Raw genomic sequence first — 21,394 nt, 5'->3', positions numbered from 1 at the left:
ATGAGCAAGCACCAAGGAAAGGTCATACAAGCACATAGGGAGAAGGCAGTCAACTACAACCCAGGAAGAGAGCCCTCACCATACAGGGAATCTGCTGCGGACTTGATCTCAGACTTCTCAATCTCCAGAACTGTGAGAAATAAACTTCTATTGTTTAATAGAAAATACCTCTATGGTATTTTGCTATAGTAGCCTGTGCTGGCTGAGACAGTATCTATCTCAGAAGGTGTGGTAAGGATATAATGCACAAATCATGTAAAGACCTTACACTGGTGTGGTGCTTTGGACATAAAGACATAGAGCTTACCAAATGTGAAGGGGGAAGGGGCAAAAAAGAAAAAAGAAGTAAAGAATATTAACTAGGCAATTCACAGAGAAAACACAATAAACAAGAAAAGGTATTCTGGGCTTCCTGGTGGCGCCGTGGTTAAGAATCCACCTGCCAATGCAGGGGACATGGGTTCGAGCCCTGGTCCGGGAAGATCCCACATGCCACGGAGCAACTAAGCCCGTGCGCCACAACTACTGAGCCTGCGCTCTAGAGCCTGCATGCCACAACTACTGAAGCCCACGCGCCTAGAGCCCGTGCTCTGCAACAAGAAAAGCCACTGCAGTGGGAAGCCCATGCACCAAAATGAAGAGTAGCCCCCGCTCGCCTCAACTAGAGAAAGCCCGTGTGTAGCAACGAAGACCCAATGCAGTCCCCCCCACAAAAAAGAATAAATAAAATAAATAAATTAAAAAAAAGATATTCCATTGCAGTGGCAGCATTATAATGTGCTGGTTGGACTGACACAAATGGAACCAGTTGGGAGGGTCCCTCATGAGCATGGATGTGGGGATGTGGACCCTTCACCTGCTGTCAGAAGTATGGGAAAGGCTACCAACACAGAAACGGTGCCTATTCTTTGCAATCTATCATCTCTCACTGATCTCAGATAGCAACCCTTAGCTTCTTGCCATTTCAAAGTATATTCTGTGTCAGAGCCCAGCAAAGGGAGAGTGGAGCTAAAAAACTCCCCTGGGGATTAATGACTATCCACATTCTATAAGGATGCTGCCAGGGCTGAGACATGCTGTGGGAACGAAGAAGCTGAAGAGGATTCAAAATGTATCTCGAGAATCAAGCTTTCATCAGGCAGAACTGAGAACGGGCTACACATGAACAATCATCCTCAGCACACAGAAAGAAGCAAGCTCCTTAGAAAACCAGGGGTGAGCATCCAAGCTTGTGGGGAGGGAGTACTGTCCATCTAGATCGACTGTAGATTTACATAAACATAAAATCCCTTCTGTCTACATAGGATAGGGGGCGAACACAAATGGTTGTGAACCCTGCGCAGTGGTAGGCGGAAATACCAAAATATCATGCAAATCTTGCTTCCAAAAGGCATCACAGATTGTACATGAGTCAGTCTTCATAGCTGCACAAAGTCCTCCATGACACAGTGGGTTTAAGTAAGGACCGGAGACTTGGGTGTGATATTTGGAAGAATGGCTGAACACTGAGGACATTAAATATGGCGGGATTTTCGTCTTCGCCTCTGGAGGTGGCAACTTTCACCAGCATCACTTGGAGTCTAAATGCTGCTGAGAGCAGTTGGAGCACGTTCTCCAGAGGTCCCCCTGTCAGCATTCTGCAAACCTGTTCTTTAATTCCAACACTTTGTCCAGGGAGTCTGGTCTTCCTTGCTCAGGGAAGAAATACACAAACTAGGTGGTCAACAGCACTATATCAGCACCCTGACTCAACCCACAAGAGAAAGGAAAGGAGGGGAAGGTCTCAGATTGCGAGCGAGCTGGAAGAGAACCTAGCAAAACAAAACTAGGGCAGGCAGTTGGCAAGGAACTGTCAGCAGGAATTTCAGAAAGTTCAATTCCTGAACCTACCACCAGCACAAATGTCTACACATACACAACACGCATGCACGCACACACACACCATGCACGCATACGTTCACACACAGACATTATACACACATGCACACGCCACACACATACCACGTACATAAATACCACACTCACACGTGTATGCCCACACACATGCAGACATGCTCACATGCATACCACACAATGCCACATACCATACACACATGTACGCTCACACACGCAACACACCAGACACACTATACATAACATCACACGTGCCATCACCACATGCCATATCACAGCGCCACGCTACATGCACACACAAGGTCACATACACACCACACACCATATACACACATATGCACACTCAAGTCACACATCACACACCCAGGGGCACACTCCCCCACACCCTCTCAGGCATTCCTTTACCTGGGCAGGTGCTTTGAGGGAGCACTGTCTGCTGGCAGATTTGGAACTCTGGCACCTGTGGCTCATCCCGTTTTCTTCTTTCTTCTGTCTGGAATGGCTGGAGACTTGGAAAGTCTTTCCAGAGAAGAAAATGAAAACATTGATTTTCCCTGCAGCTGCAGCACCACCTGGGGGGGTGCACCTTAACAGATGCCAGGCTGTGATCCAAGAGTAGGCCTAGGCTCCCTCTCAGGGCAGCCACTCAGTAAATGTCTGTTGAGCAAATGAATCTGCAGGCAAAATGGGCCAACACCACGAACGTGGGTTTTGAAGCTAGATAGAAGGAATGTGGATCCTGGTTCTGCCCCTTCCACTTGACTGTGGACAAGTAACTGCCATCCCTGCTGTCATTTCCATTTTCTGTGGTGGGATTTCCAGTACTCCACGCAGACGCTGCATAAATGCAGCCTGGACAGGGCCTGCTGGGGTAGAGATGGGATGGGAAGCTAGCCACACCAGAGGCCCTGGATGCTTGTTCCAGGTGGGGATAGTGAGTGAAATACAGATCTGCTCCGTGCCAGCTTTAGGTCCCAAAGGGGAAGGGGTCAAGGGTCTGCTGACGACACCATACAGAACTTTTTCCCCTGAAGGAGCAGACATCTTGAGGCATTACAGCACAGTGGTTACAAACACAAGCTCTGGTGACACAGAAAGCTGGGAGTGGGGAGGGGGCTGGGAAATGCTGCTGCTGAACTGGTGTCATGTCAACTAAGCCCCAGCACCACCCCCTGCCTCACTTTCGTCACACTACCTGCAGTAGGTGGCTGGAGGGAGTAGACCGGTGAAGCGGCCAGAGGCACTGTGCCCAGTGCCCGGCCAAGAGGTGGCACACCCTCCTCCTCCCCTACCTGACCTTTGGAGAGCATCTGACCTCACTGGTAGAGGGGCCACTGGGTTGTCAGCACAAGCCAGGTGTCACTTACAGCAGAGGAGAAAGGTCTTGCTATTACATCCTAGCTCCTGGTTGATGAAGTGCAACCCCCACACCTAGCAAAATTGAAATCCCCATATTCTTTCTGTAAGGAATGAGGGACGAGGCAAGACTTGCCCTACCGAGACTTGGTCCAGTGGTGACAGAGGGAGCAGGTCTGCCTCTGGCTGGCAGCAGCCTTCCATCCCACTCTGTTCACCAAGTTCTGGCATCACTACTCACCTGAGTAGGAGACCGGGGACACATCCTTCCCCTGGAGGTCCTGCAGCTCTGGAACACGTGGCTCATTCTCCTCTCCTTGGGAGAGATCCAGCTGGGCAGATGGGTCATCTAGTCACAGAAAAGGGAAGGATACACATTCATCAGTGATCTGCTCCCATAGGAAACCAGGGTGGGAGGAGAGAGAAGTTGCCTGTCCCAGGCAACTCTGGGACAGGCAGAGAAGAGAGAAGTTGGAGGGACACACGACAGGCCATGACAGCAACGGGGGCCACACAGGGCCACAGAGAAGTGGAAAGACCAGAGCAAGCAGGGAGAGGGCGGGGGGGGGCGGGGGTGGGGGGGAGGACACTAAAGGGGAAGCTGTGGGCCTGGGGCGGGGGGCGGGGGGGGGGAGGACACTAAAGGGGAAGCTGTGGGCCTGGGGCAACTCTTTCAGGCCTATCAGTTAGAAAAACAGCAATGAAGAGATCCGTAGGACAAGAATGATAGAAGAAAAGCAAATGCAAGGGATACAAGTTATATTTGCTTTTGTATGCAAAACAGCCAGCTAACAAGCCTAACTTACATGTCACAGCAGCAGGCGATGGTCAACCTGCAAAGTGGCTTTGGGGCCACTGTGTACAGGTGACCTCCCATCAGGGTTTGGGGGTGAACAGTGAGGTCAGATATGGGCCCCCTAGATCCCTGGTCTCAGGAGAGAGGAGAGTTAATTAAGTCTTACTTGGAGGCAGTGTGACGCCGCAGTCCTCCCCAATGATGAACTCTCCGTAGAAGCCAGTCTGGGCAGGGTCTAGAAGGGACCAGTCCTCTTCTGAGAAGCAGAAGATCATATCCTTGAAAGAAGAAACCCGGTTCTGAAACCACAGGAGAACAGGCACACCTCAATCCAGGGACAAGCTAGGGGAGGGATGCTACAAACAAGTGGGAAGGAAGACGGGGTTGAGGCAGGGCCCCCAGCAACACGTGCAGATGGGAGAAAGAAAAAGCAGACAGGCTGCTCCAGGCTCACACTGATTCCCTAGTTCTAGCCTGAGATCCACCTTGGATGCATCTGTTTTGGCAGAATCCAAACCGTGGATGCCTCACAGGGTGGCCAAGGACGTACAGAAGAGGCCTTCCTACACAGTGCTGGGGAGGCTGCAACCCACAACTCCCAGGTAGGCAGATGTCCACCAGATTACCCACGTGTTCGCCCTTTGATGCAGAGATTCCATTTCTATAGTTTATTTTGCACATGTGCAGCATGAGGTCTGTATGACCTCCTTCGCTGCAGCACTGATGATAATAGATAATGGTTAAAGCTGAAAACAAGGTCTATGCTCATCAACAAAGAACTGTTTAAGTAAAGCTACAGGACATCCTACAAGGCCTGATCACACCCCCGTTAGAAAGAATAAGGGCTTCTCTGTACCACGTAGGAAGCCCTCCAAGGTGTACTGTTACATGAAAAAAGGACCCGCGCAGAGGTTGTCTAGATTGTCCCTGTGTGCCCAGCACCTAAAAGTCTTGACCGTCAGCTGCTTCTGCAAAAGGTGCTAGGACCCCCAGGCTTACGTGCAGGAGGGAGAATTTTCTTACACTTTGTGTTATAAACCATGAGAATGTGTCAAAAATTAATTTTAATTTCTGAAATGATGGCATATCCACATAATACCGGGAGTCCATAAAAATAAAGAAGTCATTTACAAAATGGAAATGTAATTCTTAGCCAGTTAGAGCATGAAGCTAGGTTCTCAAATTTCCTCTAAATACTAATATGACAATTGGTGGTATGTGTAAACGTCATTGAAAAATTATTTGTTTTGTTTGTAATAATCTGGAACCTTGATCATTTGATAGAATATTTGGGAGAAGTAAAATGTGAAAGATGAACAACTACTGGTCTAGTTGACATTTCTGTTTGTACCTTCTAATCCCAGAAGAACAGAAATACATACATGTATTATTTCTACTAAGCATGTCATTATATATTGGCTTAACAAGCACATGTTTTCTGCAAAGTGTTTCAATCACAAAGCATTTAAAATAAAATTCCATTTGGTTTTTTTTTTTTTTAAAAAGCCCTTTATACAGTTAATTGAAAAGGACTTCAAAATAAAATTGGGGGGTAAAAATGCAACCCACACACACACACACACACAAAAAAGCAACCCACAGTACTTCTGTATAATATACTAACATCTGGTTTTTTTTTAAAAAAGAAAAAGAATTCACAATATTTTAAACACATGTCCTTGCATCTAAATCTCTGGAATATTACCAGTTACTGCCATACGGTTGCCCAGGGGCCAGGTGCCAGGTGCAGGGGTTGGCGGGTAGACGGGTGGGCAGGGACCTGGGTAAGGAGAATTTTCAATGCATCTCCTCTGGTACCTCTGGACCCTTCCTCCCCCACATACGCGCTTTTTAATTTTTAAAATTAAACCTAGAGAGTAATACAATGAACATGAAGGATACACCACTGTTCAACTAGAGTCAATAAATGAACATTTGGGCCTTTTGTCACATTTCCTCCTCTCACATATATGGTGATTGGGTATGTTCTCTTGTTCTCCTGGATATCTGGGGAGTTGCAGGTACCACAGGTCGTTACCCCAACATGTGACAGAGTGTATCTCCTAAGAAAGATGTTACTCTCCTACATCAGCACAGTTCTTTTAGCACAGTGGCCCTCAACCAAGTGGACTGATTCTGCACCCAGAGGATCATCGGGCAGTGTCTGGAGGCATCTTTGTCACCACTGAGGGGTGGGCACTACTGGCATCGAGCGGGTGGAGGCCAAGGATGCTGCTCAACACACTCCTACGGCCCAACTCGACAAAGAACTATCCAGCCAAAATGTCAACAGAGCCATGGTCAAGGAACTGCTCTACGAGGCAAAAAATATACTAATCAATTTTCACTGCAAAGTAAAGGAGCTGTTACAGTGGAGGATTACTGGACTGAATGTTAATATTATGACATAGTATGAGTGTGTTTCGTGTTTGGTAATTGCAATCATTGTTGCTTTTGTTGTGGTCATCCATTTACAATGCTTGGTGTCAGTTTATTTATCTCTTGTAAAAATAAAATACAGTGTGTGTGTGTGTGTGTGTGTGTGTGTGTGAAAAAGAAAATAATAATAGTACTGCTAACGATAGATAGATGGTGTTATTGTGAGGGCTAAGAGATAATGTATGCTGAATGCCCAACACAATACCTGGCACAGAACAGATTTCAGTAAATGTTTCTTAAATGAATAAATAAATGAATATCTTAAAAAAAAAAAAAGAAACTGCTCTACAACCGAGAAATTTAATATTGGTTCAGTAATATCACCTAGTGTCTTCTGAATTATGAAATAGCATTACCCTTTCAAGGAAAAATATTTTGAAGAGTTTCACGGGTGACTGTGACAAGAGGTCAAGATTGGGAATTGCTGGTTAAAGCTTTCTAATGGGCCCCTAGAAATCTTGCTAAACATACACTGTCTTAAAATTTCAGTCATCTGGGATATAAATAAAATTCAAGTCGATGTTTATGTTACCACCGGCATATGTTTACAATTACTTATTTATTATACTTTTTTTTGCCCAAGTCCATTCGATCAGGAAAGATTAAAAGTGGGATACTCCCCTGGGTACTTAGGGATGTAGGAAAACAGGCCTTTATACACGGTTGGAAATAACTGCACATTTCTGAACAATATTTGGGAGAATGTAGCAGAAGCATACACTGTGATCCAGTAATTCTATTTCTAGGAAATGTTCCTAAGGAAATCATTAGAGATGTATGCAAAAATGTGTGTAAAGAACGTAGAACACAATGTTTTGCAGAATCATATGTGAGGTTTCTTTTCTTCTTTATGCTTTTCTCTAGTGTCTGAAGACCTACCTAAGCACGTATCATTTATATTTTAATATTATTAAAAACTAGGGAATTCCCTGGCGGTCCAGTGGTTAGGACCTCAGCGCTTTCACTGCGGTGGCCCAGATTCAATCCCTGGTCGGGGAACTAAGATCCTGCAAGCTGAGGGGTACGGCCAAAAAAACAAAAAAAAAAACCCTGAAATAAAATACCCATGTACCCACTAGTAAGATGTATAAACTATTAATAGGTGACAGTCTTTGCTTCAGGTTTTCTTTGCAAGGGTGTGGTGGGATTATGGTCTCTTCTGAGCTTCTCCCGATCCCAGTCCCACCCCCAGACCTTCCTAGAGGGAAGCTGCACTCTGGATTTGGTGTTTAATATTCTATGCATGGCTTTGAAACTCCCACTACATCCAAATATAGCCTGAAATGACAGCACTGTTTTGTAAGTATTTAAATGTTAAACTTGCCTTATATGCACCATTCTAGTTAAGATTTATTCACGTTGATATATGTAGGTCTAGTTCATTGACTTTAATGTATACAATTTCATAGAATTATTCTTCTGTCATAATGTTTAGGTCTTTCCCAGCTCAGTGAACTCTCTCTTCTGTCACCCCATCCATGTGTAACAGTGTCTCCAGAGTAGATGTGTAGAGGGAACATTGGGAACATACATCTTGACCGACATTAAGTATTTCCACATCTTTCTTCAAGTGGAGTACCTAAAGTACACTCCCACTGGCAATACATTGGCACACCTATTTCCATACACCTTTGCCAACAACACTGAGTACTGTCAAATATCTAAGGTTCTAGCAACACTGTGGGTATGAAGCAATCACAGCAGCGTAACTCCCTTTACCTTGACGACCATCTCTTCATGAATTTATTGGCCAGTTGGGTTTTGTCTTAAGATGCTCGCTTATTTTCTTCGCCTATTTTTCTATTTTCTAATGAGTTGCTCTTCTTATTTTTTTTAAAACCAGCTTGCTATCAACTGTGGATATACTTCACTATCATAAAAGAAAACACTATTTCAATTTTTAAAAAATCTAAGTGTTTCAATCACTTTATGGTGATATGAGTAATCAGTAATATTAATGACATATAAAGAACTGCAAGAAAATGTTTAACAAATTAGTAAGGTGACCATTTTAGAAAAGAGCTTCAAAATCAGAAATGTGGCTTTGGAACAAAAACAGGCCAACATAGAAGAGAAGAAAAAGTCCAGAAACAAAATTTGGTACACCTAAAACTTTAATATACAAGAAAAAAAAAAGAACCCTAATCAATGGGGAAAAAGAAAGATGACTTTCATCTGATGTGCCTGATACAGCTGGCCAACTACTTAGAAATAAAACTAGATTCTGATCCTTGATCATAAAGAATATAAAAATAAAAAACTTGAAGCCTCCCCACCCCCGCAAAGGCTTTCAGGCACTAAAAATAGAGAGGCCATATGAAGAAGTAATTGGCAGATACTCCACATAAAAATTATAAATATCCATAGTAATAAAAAAGCATGAATGAAATTAAAAGACAAATGACAAACTGGGAATAAAGGCACACCATTTATGAAAGGCAAAGAGTACTTAAAATATATGGAGCCCTTACAACACAATTGGAAAAGCTTTCCATCCCAATAAAAAAAGGTGAGGGAACCAAGAAAGTAAATATTTTAAAACATGAAAAAAGTTCACCTTTACTTGTACATGAAAAAATGTATATAAAATACTATTATCAATCTTCACTTTGGGGACTTCCCTGGTGGTGCAGTGGTTGAGAATCTGCCTGCCAATGCAGGGGACATGGGTTCTAGCCCTGGTCCAGGAGGATCCCACATGCCGCGGAGCAGCTAAGCCCATGCACCACAACTACTAAGCCTGCGCTCTAGAGCCCGTGAGCCACAACCACTGAGCCCACGCACTCTAGGGCCTGTGCTCTGCAACAAAGAGAAGCCACTGCAATGAGAAGCCCGTGCACCACAACAAAGAGTAGCCCCCACTCGCCACAACTACAGAAAGCCTGTGCACAGCAATGAAGACCCAACGCAGCCAAAAATAAATTTATTATATATAAAAAAAATCTTCACTTTGATAAAGTTTCAAAAAGAAATGTGATGAATTTCACCCGAGCCTAGAGGCCAAAATTCTTACAATCCAATCATAGAAATCCTCTGGAATCTTCAAAAAAGCTTCTATACTAATAAGTAAAATTAACAAGGTTGCTGGTTAGAAGGTCAGTATACAAAAATCAGTTGTATTTCTATATATGAACAAGTGGAAGATGAAATAATAAAAAACCATACCACTTAGAATAGCATCAAGTCATGAAATTCTTAAGGAAAATGTTTACCAAATATGTACCCCATCCAAACACTGAAGAACTAAGTAAATGAAAGGATTTAACATGTTCCTAGATGGGAAGACTTCAAAACGTTAAGATGTCAATTTGCCTCACAATGATCTATAAATTCAGTTCAATTCCACATAAAAACTCCAGGAGACTTTATTTATTTTTAATTGATGTGTTGATTCTAAAATTTATAAGGACATACAAAGCACTTAGAGTAGCCAAAAGAACTTTGAAAAACAAAAGTCAAACTGCACGACTCACTACCAATTGCAAAACTAAGTATAAAGTTATAGTGTTCTTGGCATAAAGGATCAAAACATAAATCAGGGTACCAGGTAGAGCCCAGATGTCCAGACATATGTGGACAACCAATTTTTGACAAAGGCAATTCAATGGGAGAAAGGGAAATCTTTTCAGTGAATGGTGATAAACAACTAAATATCAACATTAAAAAAAAAAAACCCTACACCTCATACCATACCCAAAATATAATTTTAAAAGGAACCAAAGGGGTGCAGTGGTTAAGAATCCGCCTGCCAATGCAGGGGACACGGGTTCGATCCCTGGTCAGGGAAGATCCCACATGCCGCGGAGCGACTAAGCCGCGCACCTAGAGCCCGTGCTCCACAACAGGAGAAGCCACAACTCGCTGCAACTAGAGAAAGCCCATGCACAGCAATGAAGACCCAATGCAGTAAAAAAAAAAAAAAAAGAATGTAAAGAGATCCTAAAACCAAAAAAAAAAAAAAAAGAACCAAAGGGACTTTCCTGGTGGTCCAGTGGTTAAGACCCTCTGCTTCCACTGCAGGGGCACAGGTTTGATCCCTGGTTGCAGAACAAAGATCCCACGTGCTACGCAGCACAACCGAAAAAATCAAAAAAGAACCAAAGATCTAAATGTAAAACCTAGAACTATAAAACATACAGTAGGAAAATCTTTGTGGCCTTGGGGTAGACAAAGATTTGTTAGACAGGACACAAAAAGCATTAAATCATAAAAGAAAAAACTGATAAATTCAATCTCATTAAAATTGAAGATATCCAATCTTCAAAAGAACATCATTAAAACAATGAATAGGCAAGCTGTAGACTGGTAGAAAATATTCCTAATACATATATCTGACAAAGGACTTTATCCAGAATATATATGTTTTTAAAAGTTCTTAAAACACAATAAGATAAGCAACCCAAAAAGCAGGGAAAATGTTGGACACCTCACAAAAGATGTAGAAATGATCCACAAGCACATGAAAAGATACCCAGCTTCATTAGTCAACTGACAAATGCAAATCAAAACCATATTGAGATATCCACCTCAACAGTCAAAATATGTTTTCTAAAATAACAATGCCAGGATATGGTGAAGATGTGTAAAAACTGAAACTTTCATTCATTGCAGGTAGGAGTCTAAGTGGTTAAATCATTATAGAAAACAGCCAATTCTCCTATAATTAATTATATACATGACAATTTCACTCCTAGGTAATTGCCTAAGAGAAAGGAAAACATACATCCACAAAAAGACTTGTATATGAATGCTCATACAAGCTTCATTCATAACAGCCAAAAGTGGAAGTGACCCAAATATTCACCAACAGGTCAATGGATAAACCAACCGTGTGTGTGTGCGTGTGTGTGTGTGTGTGTGTGCGCGCGCGCGCGCTTTGGCTGCACTGCGTGACTTACGGGATTTTAGTTCCCCAACCAGGGATTGAAGCAAGCCGTCGGCAGTGAGAGCATGGAGTCCTAACCACTGGACCACCAGGGAACTGCCCTGGATAAACCAACTGTGACGCAGTTATACAATGGAATACTACTCAGCAATAAAAAGGGACAAACTACTGATACTGGGCTGAGTAAGAGAAGCCTGACACCAAGGACCACATACTATATGATCCCACTTATGTAAAATTTTAAAACAAGAAGAACAAATCTATTGTGACAAAAAGGAGATCAGTGCTGACCTGGGCAGGAGAGCACAGCTTTATTGCAAAAGGGCACAAGGGGGCTTCCCTGGTGGCACAGTGGTTGAGAGTCCGCCTGCCGATGTAGGGGACACGGGTTCGTGCCCCAGTCTGGGAAGATCCCACATGCCGCGGAGCAGCTAGGCCCGTACCACAAAAAAAAATAAAAAAAAAAAAGGGCACAAGGGAACTTCTGAGGTGATGGAGATGTTTTGTATCTTGACTGGGTAATGGTTACATGTGTAGACACTTGTCAAAAACTCTCTAAACGTTGCACTTAAAATAGGTATATGCAAATTATAGCTCAAAAAACAGATTAAAAGAAGTAAAAATATAGAGACCACTTTCAGTCATCATTATGGTGAAGATTAAAAAACAATGTTAATATAAAAAATAAACAAATATGGAACAATTATACATAACTTATATATGTATATATGTCATATTAAAATACCACCTGAGAGGGACTTCCCTGGTGGTGCAGTGGTTAAGAATCCGCCTACCAATGCAGGGGACACGGATTCGAGCCCTGGTCCGGGAAGATCCCACATGCCGTGGAGCAACTAAGCCCGTGCACCACAACTACCAAGCCCGCGAGCCACAACTACTGAACCCACGTGCCACAACTACTGAAGCCCGCGTACCTAGAGCCCATGCTCCTCAACAAGAGAAGCCACTGCAATGAGAAGCCCGCGCACCACAACGAAGAGTAGCCCCCGCTCGCTGCAACTAGAGAATGCCTTTGTGCAGCAACGAAGACCCAACGCAGCCAAAAATAAATAAATAAATTTATTAAAACAAACAAACAAACAAACCACCTGAGGCCCTTAGCCCAGAGATCAGAGCTTACATGACCCATACGGGGAACACCACTTCAGTGCCCTCGACGTGACACATGGGGAAAGACAACCCAGCCTGGCACTCCCACCAAAACCTGTAACCTGAATCTCACCGTGAGTTGGAACCTATCTGAGCAGAGTCTGCCATTACAACTAGCCTTCACTCTTCAGAACTATTGATGCTGTGACAAACACTGAAATTCCAAGGAGAAAATGTTGGACATAGGACAACTAATAATTGGGAAGCATGATGCTCTATGACTATTATTTTAATGTTGAATTTCCAGAATGTAGTAACTGTATTATGGTTATGTAAGCAAATGCCCTTGCTTTTAGGAAATATGCCCCCTCGGCATGAGCAAAGAGATAAAAGGGGAAGAATATCTGCATATAACTCCTTAAAGATTCAGGAAAAAAAATGGCGGGGGGTGGGGCGCTGGGGCTTAGACAGAGACAGAGTAAGAGAGAGAGAGGGAGGAGGGAGAGGGAGAGAGATAGTGACAGAGAATGGGGGAATTAAAGTGAAGAGTATTTGCAAGTCTCTTCTATTCTGGCAGTCTTCCCCAAGCTTGATATTAATGCCAAAGCAAAAGATAAAAATAAAAATAATATTTTAAAAATTTCTAAAGATGAATCCATTTGGAACTGGGCTTCTCAAATTTGGATGTACATATCAATCACTCAAGCATCCTGGTAAAAATGCACATTATGCCCCTGCAGGTCTGGGGTGGAGCCTGAGAGCCTAGAGTTATCAGCCCTTAAGTGGCTTTACTGCTAGCCAGAGGCCAGTGTGGGGGAAGCCTGTCCAAGACAAGTTCCACAGATTGGAAGACAAGCCTCAGGAAGCCACAGTCTCTCCTCACAAGGGCTTGCAGCAAAGAACTTGATGTTGGTCTTGAAGGGGGTAAGAATACACCACCCCAAAATATGCCACTTTGGCTTAACGGTTGTTTTGAGCTGTAGGCAATGGAGAAACAGAAAGACTGCAGAAGACGTACCCTCCCCCTACCTGCCTAAAGGCAGGGCGTAAATTTTCCTTTGTGAAGGACTCCTCCCCTCCTACCAGGGTGGGCAATGTGACTCTTAATAACCAGACAGAACTCTAGACTCTTTATCAGCCCAGAGACAGCATAACAAATTTAACTAAATAACGTTTATCTTCCATTAGTTTCCACATATAGCTACCTTCCCACAATCTACCAGCCCTTGAAGCTCAAAATCCTCTTTGTCTTGTCATTTCTCCATAAATGTATTGCCTGTAGTCAAAATGGTATAATTCTCTGGGTCTGACTGCCTTCTAGTTTTCCTTTCATTTCTGTGAGGCATCCCATAGCCATATAAAATAAATACTTTTCACCTGTTAATCTGTCTTTTATCAGTTCAATTTGCATTTTCCCAGCCACTGAACCTTAGAGAGTAGAAGAAAAAGTTTTTTTCCTCCCTGACAAGTCTCTTAATGAGAAAAAGATGGTAATTGCCACTATTGGTGAAACATGAAAGAAGTCTGTGCTCTAAGACAGCACTGCAGAGGTGTCTGGTTCTGAAGATTCTGAAGAAAAAACTGGCAGTTACGTATTTTTCAAAATAGATATGGATGTTTTTCCCCTGTAAGCCTTGGATAGGTGTCTGTGAATCTACCCCAAACTGCAATAGGAACAAAAGACGGTGGGCACGGATGTTCACGGCATCATGTAAGCAAACCCAAGTCCCAGGTCCCGGTAAATGGATCAGTGATGCTCCAATCACCGACAATCTGACAGCCACTTAGCAGGATACTCAGGGAGCTTTTATATCATATGGAGAAATGCTTACATACACACTGGAGACAAAGCATAAAAACAGGACTCAATACAGCATGATCCCAGAAAGGCACAAACAAAACAGCAGAGAAAAGAAGGAAGTTCATCAAAACTGAGATCTTCTCAGATAACTGGAAACATGTAATATCCTTTCACTTTCTAAATCTTGCCAATTTTTATAACAAGAATGGGTGGGGGAAATAAATATGTCCATTTAAAATTAAATTTTCAGAGGAGACTTCTGCTGCCTTCTTGAAGATGGAGCAGACATACATTCCTTTAATTCCCCCCACTAAGTACAACTAAAACCCCAGGAAATTATATATTAAAAACATAGCAAACTTTCTCTGAAAGGTGGAGAGAGGAAGGCACACCAGCTAGGGACCTCAGACAACATAGCAAGGAACAACAGAGTGGTGAGTACCCTGGTTTTTCTTTCTGCCTCATATATCAAAACTTGAAGCTGAAGGAGCAGGTGACCCCAAAATACCAACAGGCACAGATAAAAATACAACGCTAACAAAAGTCTGTTCTCTCAGCCACAGGACCAGGAAAGTAGCTAGACAGACAATAACTGCTCTAGTCCAGCCAAGCATCACAAAAAAACACGGCCCCCAAACTTGCTCATGCTAGCAGAGAATGAGTGGGAGCCTAGATTTCCACCCTCACCAGGCTGCAATGAAGTGCCCCAACACCCCCACTGGTGGTCTCAGAGAAGGCCAAGGCCAAGCAGAGAGCTGGGACTTCCATCCCTGCTGACTAATAACAGTCCTTCCCCCACACCACCCCAACACACACTGTATCAGTGGAGACCACATGGGGAGCTGGAACTCCCAACCCCCCTCAGAAGCCCAAGACATTTTCAAATGAATCAAAAAAAGGTACATTTGTGGACTTCCCTGATGGCATAGTGGTTAAGAATCCACCTGCCAATGCAGGGGACACAGGTTCGATCCCTGGTCCGGGAAGATCCCACATGCTGCAGAGCAACTAAGCCCACAAGCCACAGCTACTGAGCCTGCGCTCTGGGGCTCGCGTGCCACAACTACTGAAGCCCGAATGCCTACAGCCCGTGCTCCGCAACAAGAGAAGCCACTGCAATGAGAAGCCTGCGCACCACAATGAAGAGTAGCCCCCGCTCGAGGCAACTAGAGAAAACCCGTGCACAGCAATGAAGACCCAACGCTGCCAAAAAAAAAAAAAAAAAAAAAGGGTACATTTGCCACCAGCAGACTTATCCTAAAAAAATGGCTAAAGAAAATTCTCTAAACAGAAAGGAAACAATAAAAGAAGGAACTATGGAACATAAGAAAGGAAGAAAGGAAAAAGTTAAGTCAAAATATGAGCAAAGGCGATAGGCTGTCCTTCTCCTTTTTAAGTTTTCTAAATAAATATTTGATAGTTGCAGCACCAGTTATAACATTGTCTGACATGGTTGTAAATGTCTGACGTGGTTGTAGATGTATGTAGAGAAACTATTTAAATCAATTGTATTATAAAAGGAAGAGGGGGAAGGGATGTAAAGTTTTGTGATAAGTTGTGTATACCTAGAGCAACTGAGACTGGAAGGAAGGGGAAAGGGCACAACCATTAAAAAAATGACATAACCATTAAGAACAGGATACCACAAAAACCGGTTAGAACCTACTAGGCCCAAGATGGTGGAAGATTTGACTTCTAGTGGACCTTGAGCCTATGCTCCTTGCAATACATCAGCATATGCTAAATGACACACCCACAGGCGCATAACAGTTCTGAGGCCAACCATAAGAGGCCAACCATAAAAGGTCAAAATACAGGGCAGTGGCACAATTCCTGGAAATCTCTGTCCCTTCCCCAAAATAACTGGAACAATCCTCCCACTCTTTAGCCTGTGAAATTACCCAGCCCATAAAAACTAACCGCCCCATATTTCAGTGCTGCCTCTTGCCTTCTGAGAAGGCCTACACTGCCTGCGGAGTGTGTATCTCTCTAAATAAACTGCTTTCACACTACTATGGCTCGCTCTTGAATTCTTTCCTGTGCGAAGCCAAGGACCCTCACTTAGTGGCTGTCCCAGGAACTCCCCCAAGACCTGGGACATGACCATCCTCTCGTGCCCCATTTTTCCTGCAACACAATCACTAAAAAGCTATATTGACAAAGATTCTTTGCTTGACCAAACTTTAGTCAGGCTCCTGAACCTTCCTCTGGGCCCATCTGTGCACTTCCTTGTAAAACTCAATTTTAGCATAAGTCAGTTTAACCAGAACATCCTGTCTTCCACATCTGATTGGCTTCCTCATCCTAGGTGATGTCTGGTCACCCTGGCCTGTCTGCAGCAAGAATCCTGTTAGGTTGGTCTAGCCAGAATCCCTTCTATCCCTGATGCTTTCTCTTATTAATTTTCCATCCACTGACCCCACCCTGCTTCTTGGCTATAAGCTATAAGTCCCCATTTGCCCATGCTGTATTTGGAATTAAGCCCCACCTCTCTCCTCCACTGTAAAATTCCATTACAGTGATCCCTATACCTGTCAAGATGGTCCTGAATAAAGTCTGCCTTACCATCTGTAACAAGCGTCATTGAATATTTTTTTTAACAATATAAAGATATACATTTGACAATGCACTAGGCTAACAGAAATGGAATTCTTCGAAATGTTCAAGTAACCCACAGGAAGTCAAGAAAAAGAAAATGAAGAAACAAAAAACAGAACAAATAGAAAAAAAACCAGAACAGACTTAAGCCCTAACATGCCAATAATTACATTAAATACAAATGGTCTATGTATATCAGTTAAAACACAGTGATTGGCAGAATGGATTAAAAAACATGACCCAACTATATGCTATCTAAAAGAAACTCACTTCAAACCTAATGATACAGACAGGTTGGAAGTGAAAGGGTGGAAAATATTTAATATGCAATTATTAATCAAAAGAAAGAGTAGCTATATTTATACCAGATAAGGTACATCAGAATACAGAAAATTATCAGAGAGAGGGGGACATTACATATAATAATAAAAGGGTCAATCCAACAAGAAGGCATAGCAATCCTAAATGTGTATGTCTCAAACAAAAGAGGTGCAAAATATGTGAAGCAAAAACTGACAGAACAGAAAAGAGAAATAGACAAATCAACTACTATAGTTGACAAATCAGCTACTATAGTTGGAGACTTCGACAGCCCTCTCTCAAAAACTAATACAACAATCAATTAGAAAATAAGCAAGGATACAGAAGAACTCAATAGCACCATCAACAAATAGGAGCCAATCAACGTTTATAGAACACTTCACTAGACAACAGCAAAATGTTTTGTTATTCAAATGGCCACAGAATATATACCAAGACAGACCATACACTGGGTCATCGAAATCCTGAAAGGAGGAGAAACTCCCAACAAATCTGAAGGAGTTGAAATAATACAGTGTGTTCTCTGAAAACAATGGAATCGAACTAGATAGAAATCAATAATAGAAAGGTAATGGGAAAATCTCCAAACCGTTGGAAATTTAACACCACACTTCTAAAGTGTGATAAAGAAGTCTCAAGGGAAATTTAAAAATACATTGAAGAGACTGAAAACAAAAATACATTGTATTATAATCTGTGGGACCTTGTTAAAGCAGTACATAACTAAAGCAGGGAAATTTATAGCACTAAAATGCTTACATCAGAAATGCTTACATTTGAGTCTCAAATCAATTATCTAAGCTCCCACCTCAAGAACCCAGAAAGGGAATAGTAAAACAAACCCAAACATGCTAAATGAAGAAAATAATATGAGAGCAGAAATCAATGAAATTGAAAACAGAAAAATAATAGAGAAAAATCAATGAAATAAAGAGCTAGCTCTTTGAAAATATCAATAAAATTGAAAACCTCTGAAATGATTGACAAAAAAAAAAATAAAGGCACAAATTTTCAACATCAGGAATGAAACAGGGATATCACAGACCCTGCTGATAACAGAAAGGATGATAAAGGAAAACTACAAATCACTCCACACACAAAAATTTAACAACTTAGATGAAATGAAACAGTTCTTTGAAAAATACATACTACCACAAGTCATCCACTATGAAACAGATAGTATGAATAGCCCTATAACCACTAAGGAAGTTTAATATATAATTAAAATACCACACACAACCCACCCCACCCCCAAACCTTCAGGTTCTTATAGTTTCACTAGAGTATCCTACCAAATGTTCAAAGAATGAACACTAATTCTATACAATCTCTTTTAGAAAACAAGAAGAGGGGACATTTCCCAATTCATCTTCTGAAGCTAGTATTACCCTGAACAAAACTAGGCAAAGACAGTAAAGAAAACAAACAAAAACCATGGACAGGCATCTCTCATCAACATAGATATAAAAATCCTTAACAAAATAATAGCTAATAAAATTCAGCAATATATAAACAGAATTTTATACCATGACAAGAAGGCGTTTATTCCAGGGAAGCAAGGCTGGTTCAATATTCAAAAGTCAATCAATACAATCCATAATATTAACAGCCTAAAGAAAATTCACATGATCATATCAACTGAAGTAGAAATGGTTTTGACAAATTCAACAATCACACATCATAAAAACTCCAGAAAAATAGAAATTAAGAAACTTACTCAATTTGATAATTATTTAAAATTTACAGCTAACATTATACTTAATTGTGACAGACTGAATGCATTCCCCCTAATATCGGGAACAAGGCAAGGATGGATGTCTGTCCCCGCTGCTGCTATTCAACATTGTACTGGGAGTTCTAGCCAGTGGAATGAGGCAAGAAAAGGAAATAAAAGCATAAAAACTGTAAAGAAAGAAAGAAAACTGCCTTTATTGGCAGATGACATGGTTGTCTACACAGAAAATCCAGGAACTGTTTAAAATAAAATAAAACTCCCAAACCCTCCTTAAACTGATGTATGAATCCAGCAAGGTCACAGAATAGAAAATAAACATACAAAAATCAATTGTGTTTCTTATACTATAAATGGATGTGTTATCATCAAAATTAAAAATAAAATTTATAATTGCTCAAAAAATGAAGTACCTACGTATAAATCTAACAAAACACATACAAAATTTATATGCTAAGAACTACTTAACAGTGATGAAAGAAATAAAAAAAATAAGTAATTGGAGAAGCATTCTGCATTCACAGATTGAAATATTCAGATGATAAAAATGTCAATGCTCCCCAAATTGATATACAGGTTTAACAAAATTCCTATCAAAATCTCAGTTATACCCTTTATAGATATGGACAAGATTATTCTAAATTCACAGAGAAAGGCAAAGGGATGACAATAGCTAAAATAATTTTGAGAAAAAAAAATAAAAAAGGAGGAATCAATTTACCAAATTTCAAGACTTAGTATATAAGTACAGTAATCAAAATTATGTATTATTAGTAGAGAGAGAGACAAATAGATCAACGGAACAGAACAGAGAACCTGGGAAAAGACCCACACAAATATGCTCAATGGATTTTTGATAAAGGAGCAAAAGCAATTCAGTGGGGGAAAGACAACGTTTTCAACAAATGGTGCTGGAGCAACTGGACGTCCACTGGCAAAAAACATGAACCTTGACCTAAGTCTCACACCTTATACAAAACTTAGAGATCATGGACTTAAATGTAAATGGATCACAGATCATAGATTAAATGTATTATGGACTTAAATGTAAAATGCGTAACTATATAACTTTTAGGAAAAAACAGGAGAAAATCTTTGGGATCTAAGACTAAGCAAAGAGTTCTTAAACTTTACACCAAAAGCATGATCCTTAAAAGGAAAAACTCAACCTAGACTTAATCCAAATTTAACACTTTTGCTCTGCTAAAAACTCTGTTAAAGGGATGGAAAGACAAGTTCCAGAGTGAGAGGATATATTTGCAAAACACATATCCAACAACGGACAAGTATCTAGAATATATACTGAGCTCTTGAAACAACAGTGAAAAAGTAAATGGTCCACTTAGAACACAGGCAAAAGTCATGAAGAAACATTTCACATAAGAGGATATTCAGATGGCAGATAAGCACATGAAAAGATGTACAACATTATTAGTCACTAGGGAAATGCAAATTTAAACCATAATGAGATATCACTTATCAGAATGGCTAAAATAAAAAAAGTGACAACAAATGGTGGGAGGATGTGAAAAATGTAGATCAGTCATACATTGTTCATAGGAATGCAAAATGGTACAATCACTCTGGAAAAGGATGTAGTAGTTCCCTGAAAAACTAAATATGCACTTGCCATTCAACCCAACAACTGAATGCCTGCGCATTTACCCCAAAGAAATGAAGACCGATGTTCACACAAAACCTGTACACAAATGTTTACAGCAGCTTTATGCAAAATGGCCCCAAACTGGAAACAACCTAGATGTCCTTCAACAGGTAACGGGTTAAACAAACTGTGGTATATCCAAACCAAGGAATTCTACTCAGCTCTAAAAAAGGAATGGACTACTGATACATGTAAAACCCTGGCTGAAGCTCCACAGAATTATGCTGACAGTCAATTCCCAAATGTTACATATTGTATAAATCCATTTATATAATTTTTTTGAAATGACAACATTACAGAGATGTAAAACAGATTAGTGGTTGTCAGAGAAGGATGAGAGCATGGGGTAAAAGAGAAGTGGGTTTGGCTATAAAAGGCAACATGAAGGATCCTCCAGTGAAGCAAATGATCTGTATCCTATATGTATCAATGTCAATATGCTAGTTGTGATACTGTATTATATTTTTACAAGATGTTACCATTTAGTGTAAAAGTACAAGGGATCTCTTGTTATTTCTTACAACTACATGTGAATCTACAATTGTGTAAAAAAATAAAAATATATAAACTTTATGTGCACCCATGATCATAGCAGCATTATTTATAATAAAAGGTGTGTCCATCAATGAATGAACAGATAAACAAAATGCATTACATACATACCATGGAATATTATTCGGCCTTAAAAAGGAAGGAGATTCTGACACATGTTAAGTCATGGATGAATCTTGAGGACATTACGCTAAATGAAATAAGTCAGTCAGAAAAAGACAAATACAGTGGGATTCCACTTGTATGAG

The 21,394-nt window shown here is 41.2% G+C and overlaps 1 protein-coding gene across 4 annotated transcripts in view; it reads right to left on the bottom strand.

The window, feature by feature from the left end:
* The window catches only part of ZNF496 (zinc finger protein 496), a 39,703-nt gene that overhangs the window by 7,051 nt on the left and 11,258 nt on the right, over positions 1-21,394 (bottom strand). For 3 of the 4 annotated variants that reach the window (XM_007123352.2, XM_028498696.2, XM_028498707.2), the window contains 3 exons: positions 4,212-4,344; positions 3,491-3,598; positions 2,299-2,412 (listed from right to left, as the gene is read on the bottom strand). In XM_007123352.2, coding sequence (XP_007123414.1) covers positions 2,299-2,412; positions 3,491-3,598; positions 4,212-4,344 — 355 coding nt within the window. The remainder of the gene's footprint in view (positions 1-2,298; positions 2,413-3,490; positions 3,599-4,211; positions 4,345-21,394) is intronic. The other variant, XM_024134001.3, reaches the window with a different exon arrangement.

This window comes from Physeter macrocephalus, chromosome 2 (genome assembly GCF_002837175.3).
Source record: "Physeter macrocephalus isolate SW-GA chromosome 2, ASM283717v5, whole genome shotgun sequence".
In the NCBI taxonomy this organism is placed as follows: domain Eukaryota; kingdom Metazoa; phylum Chordata; class Mammalia; order Artiodactyla; family Physeteridae; genus Physeter; species Physeter macrocephalus.
The sequence above is the reverse complement of the archived record's forward strand: the minus strand, read 5'-3'. Positions and strand labels throughout refer to the sequence as shown.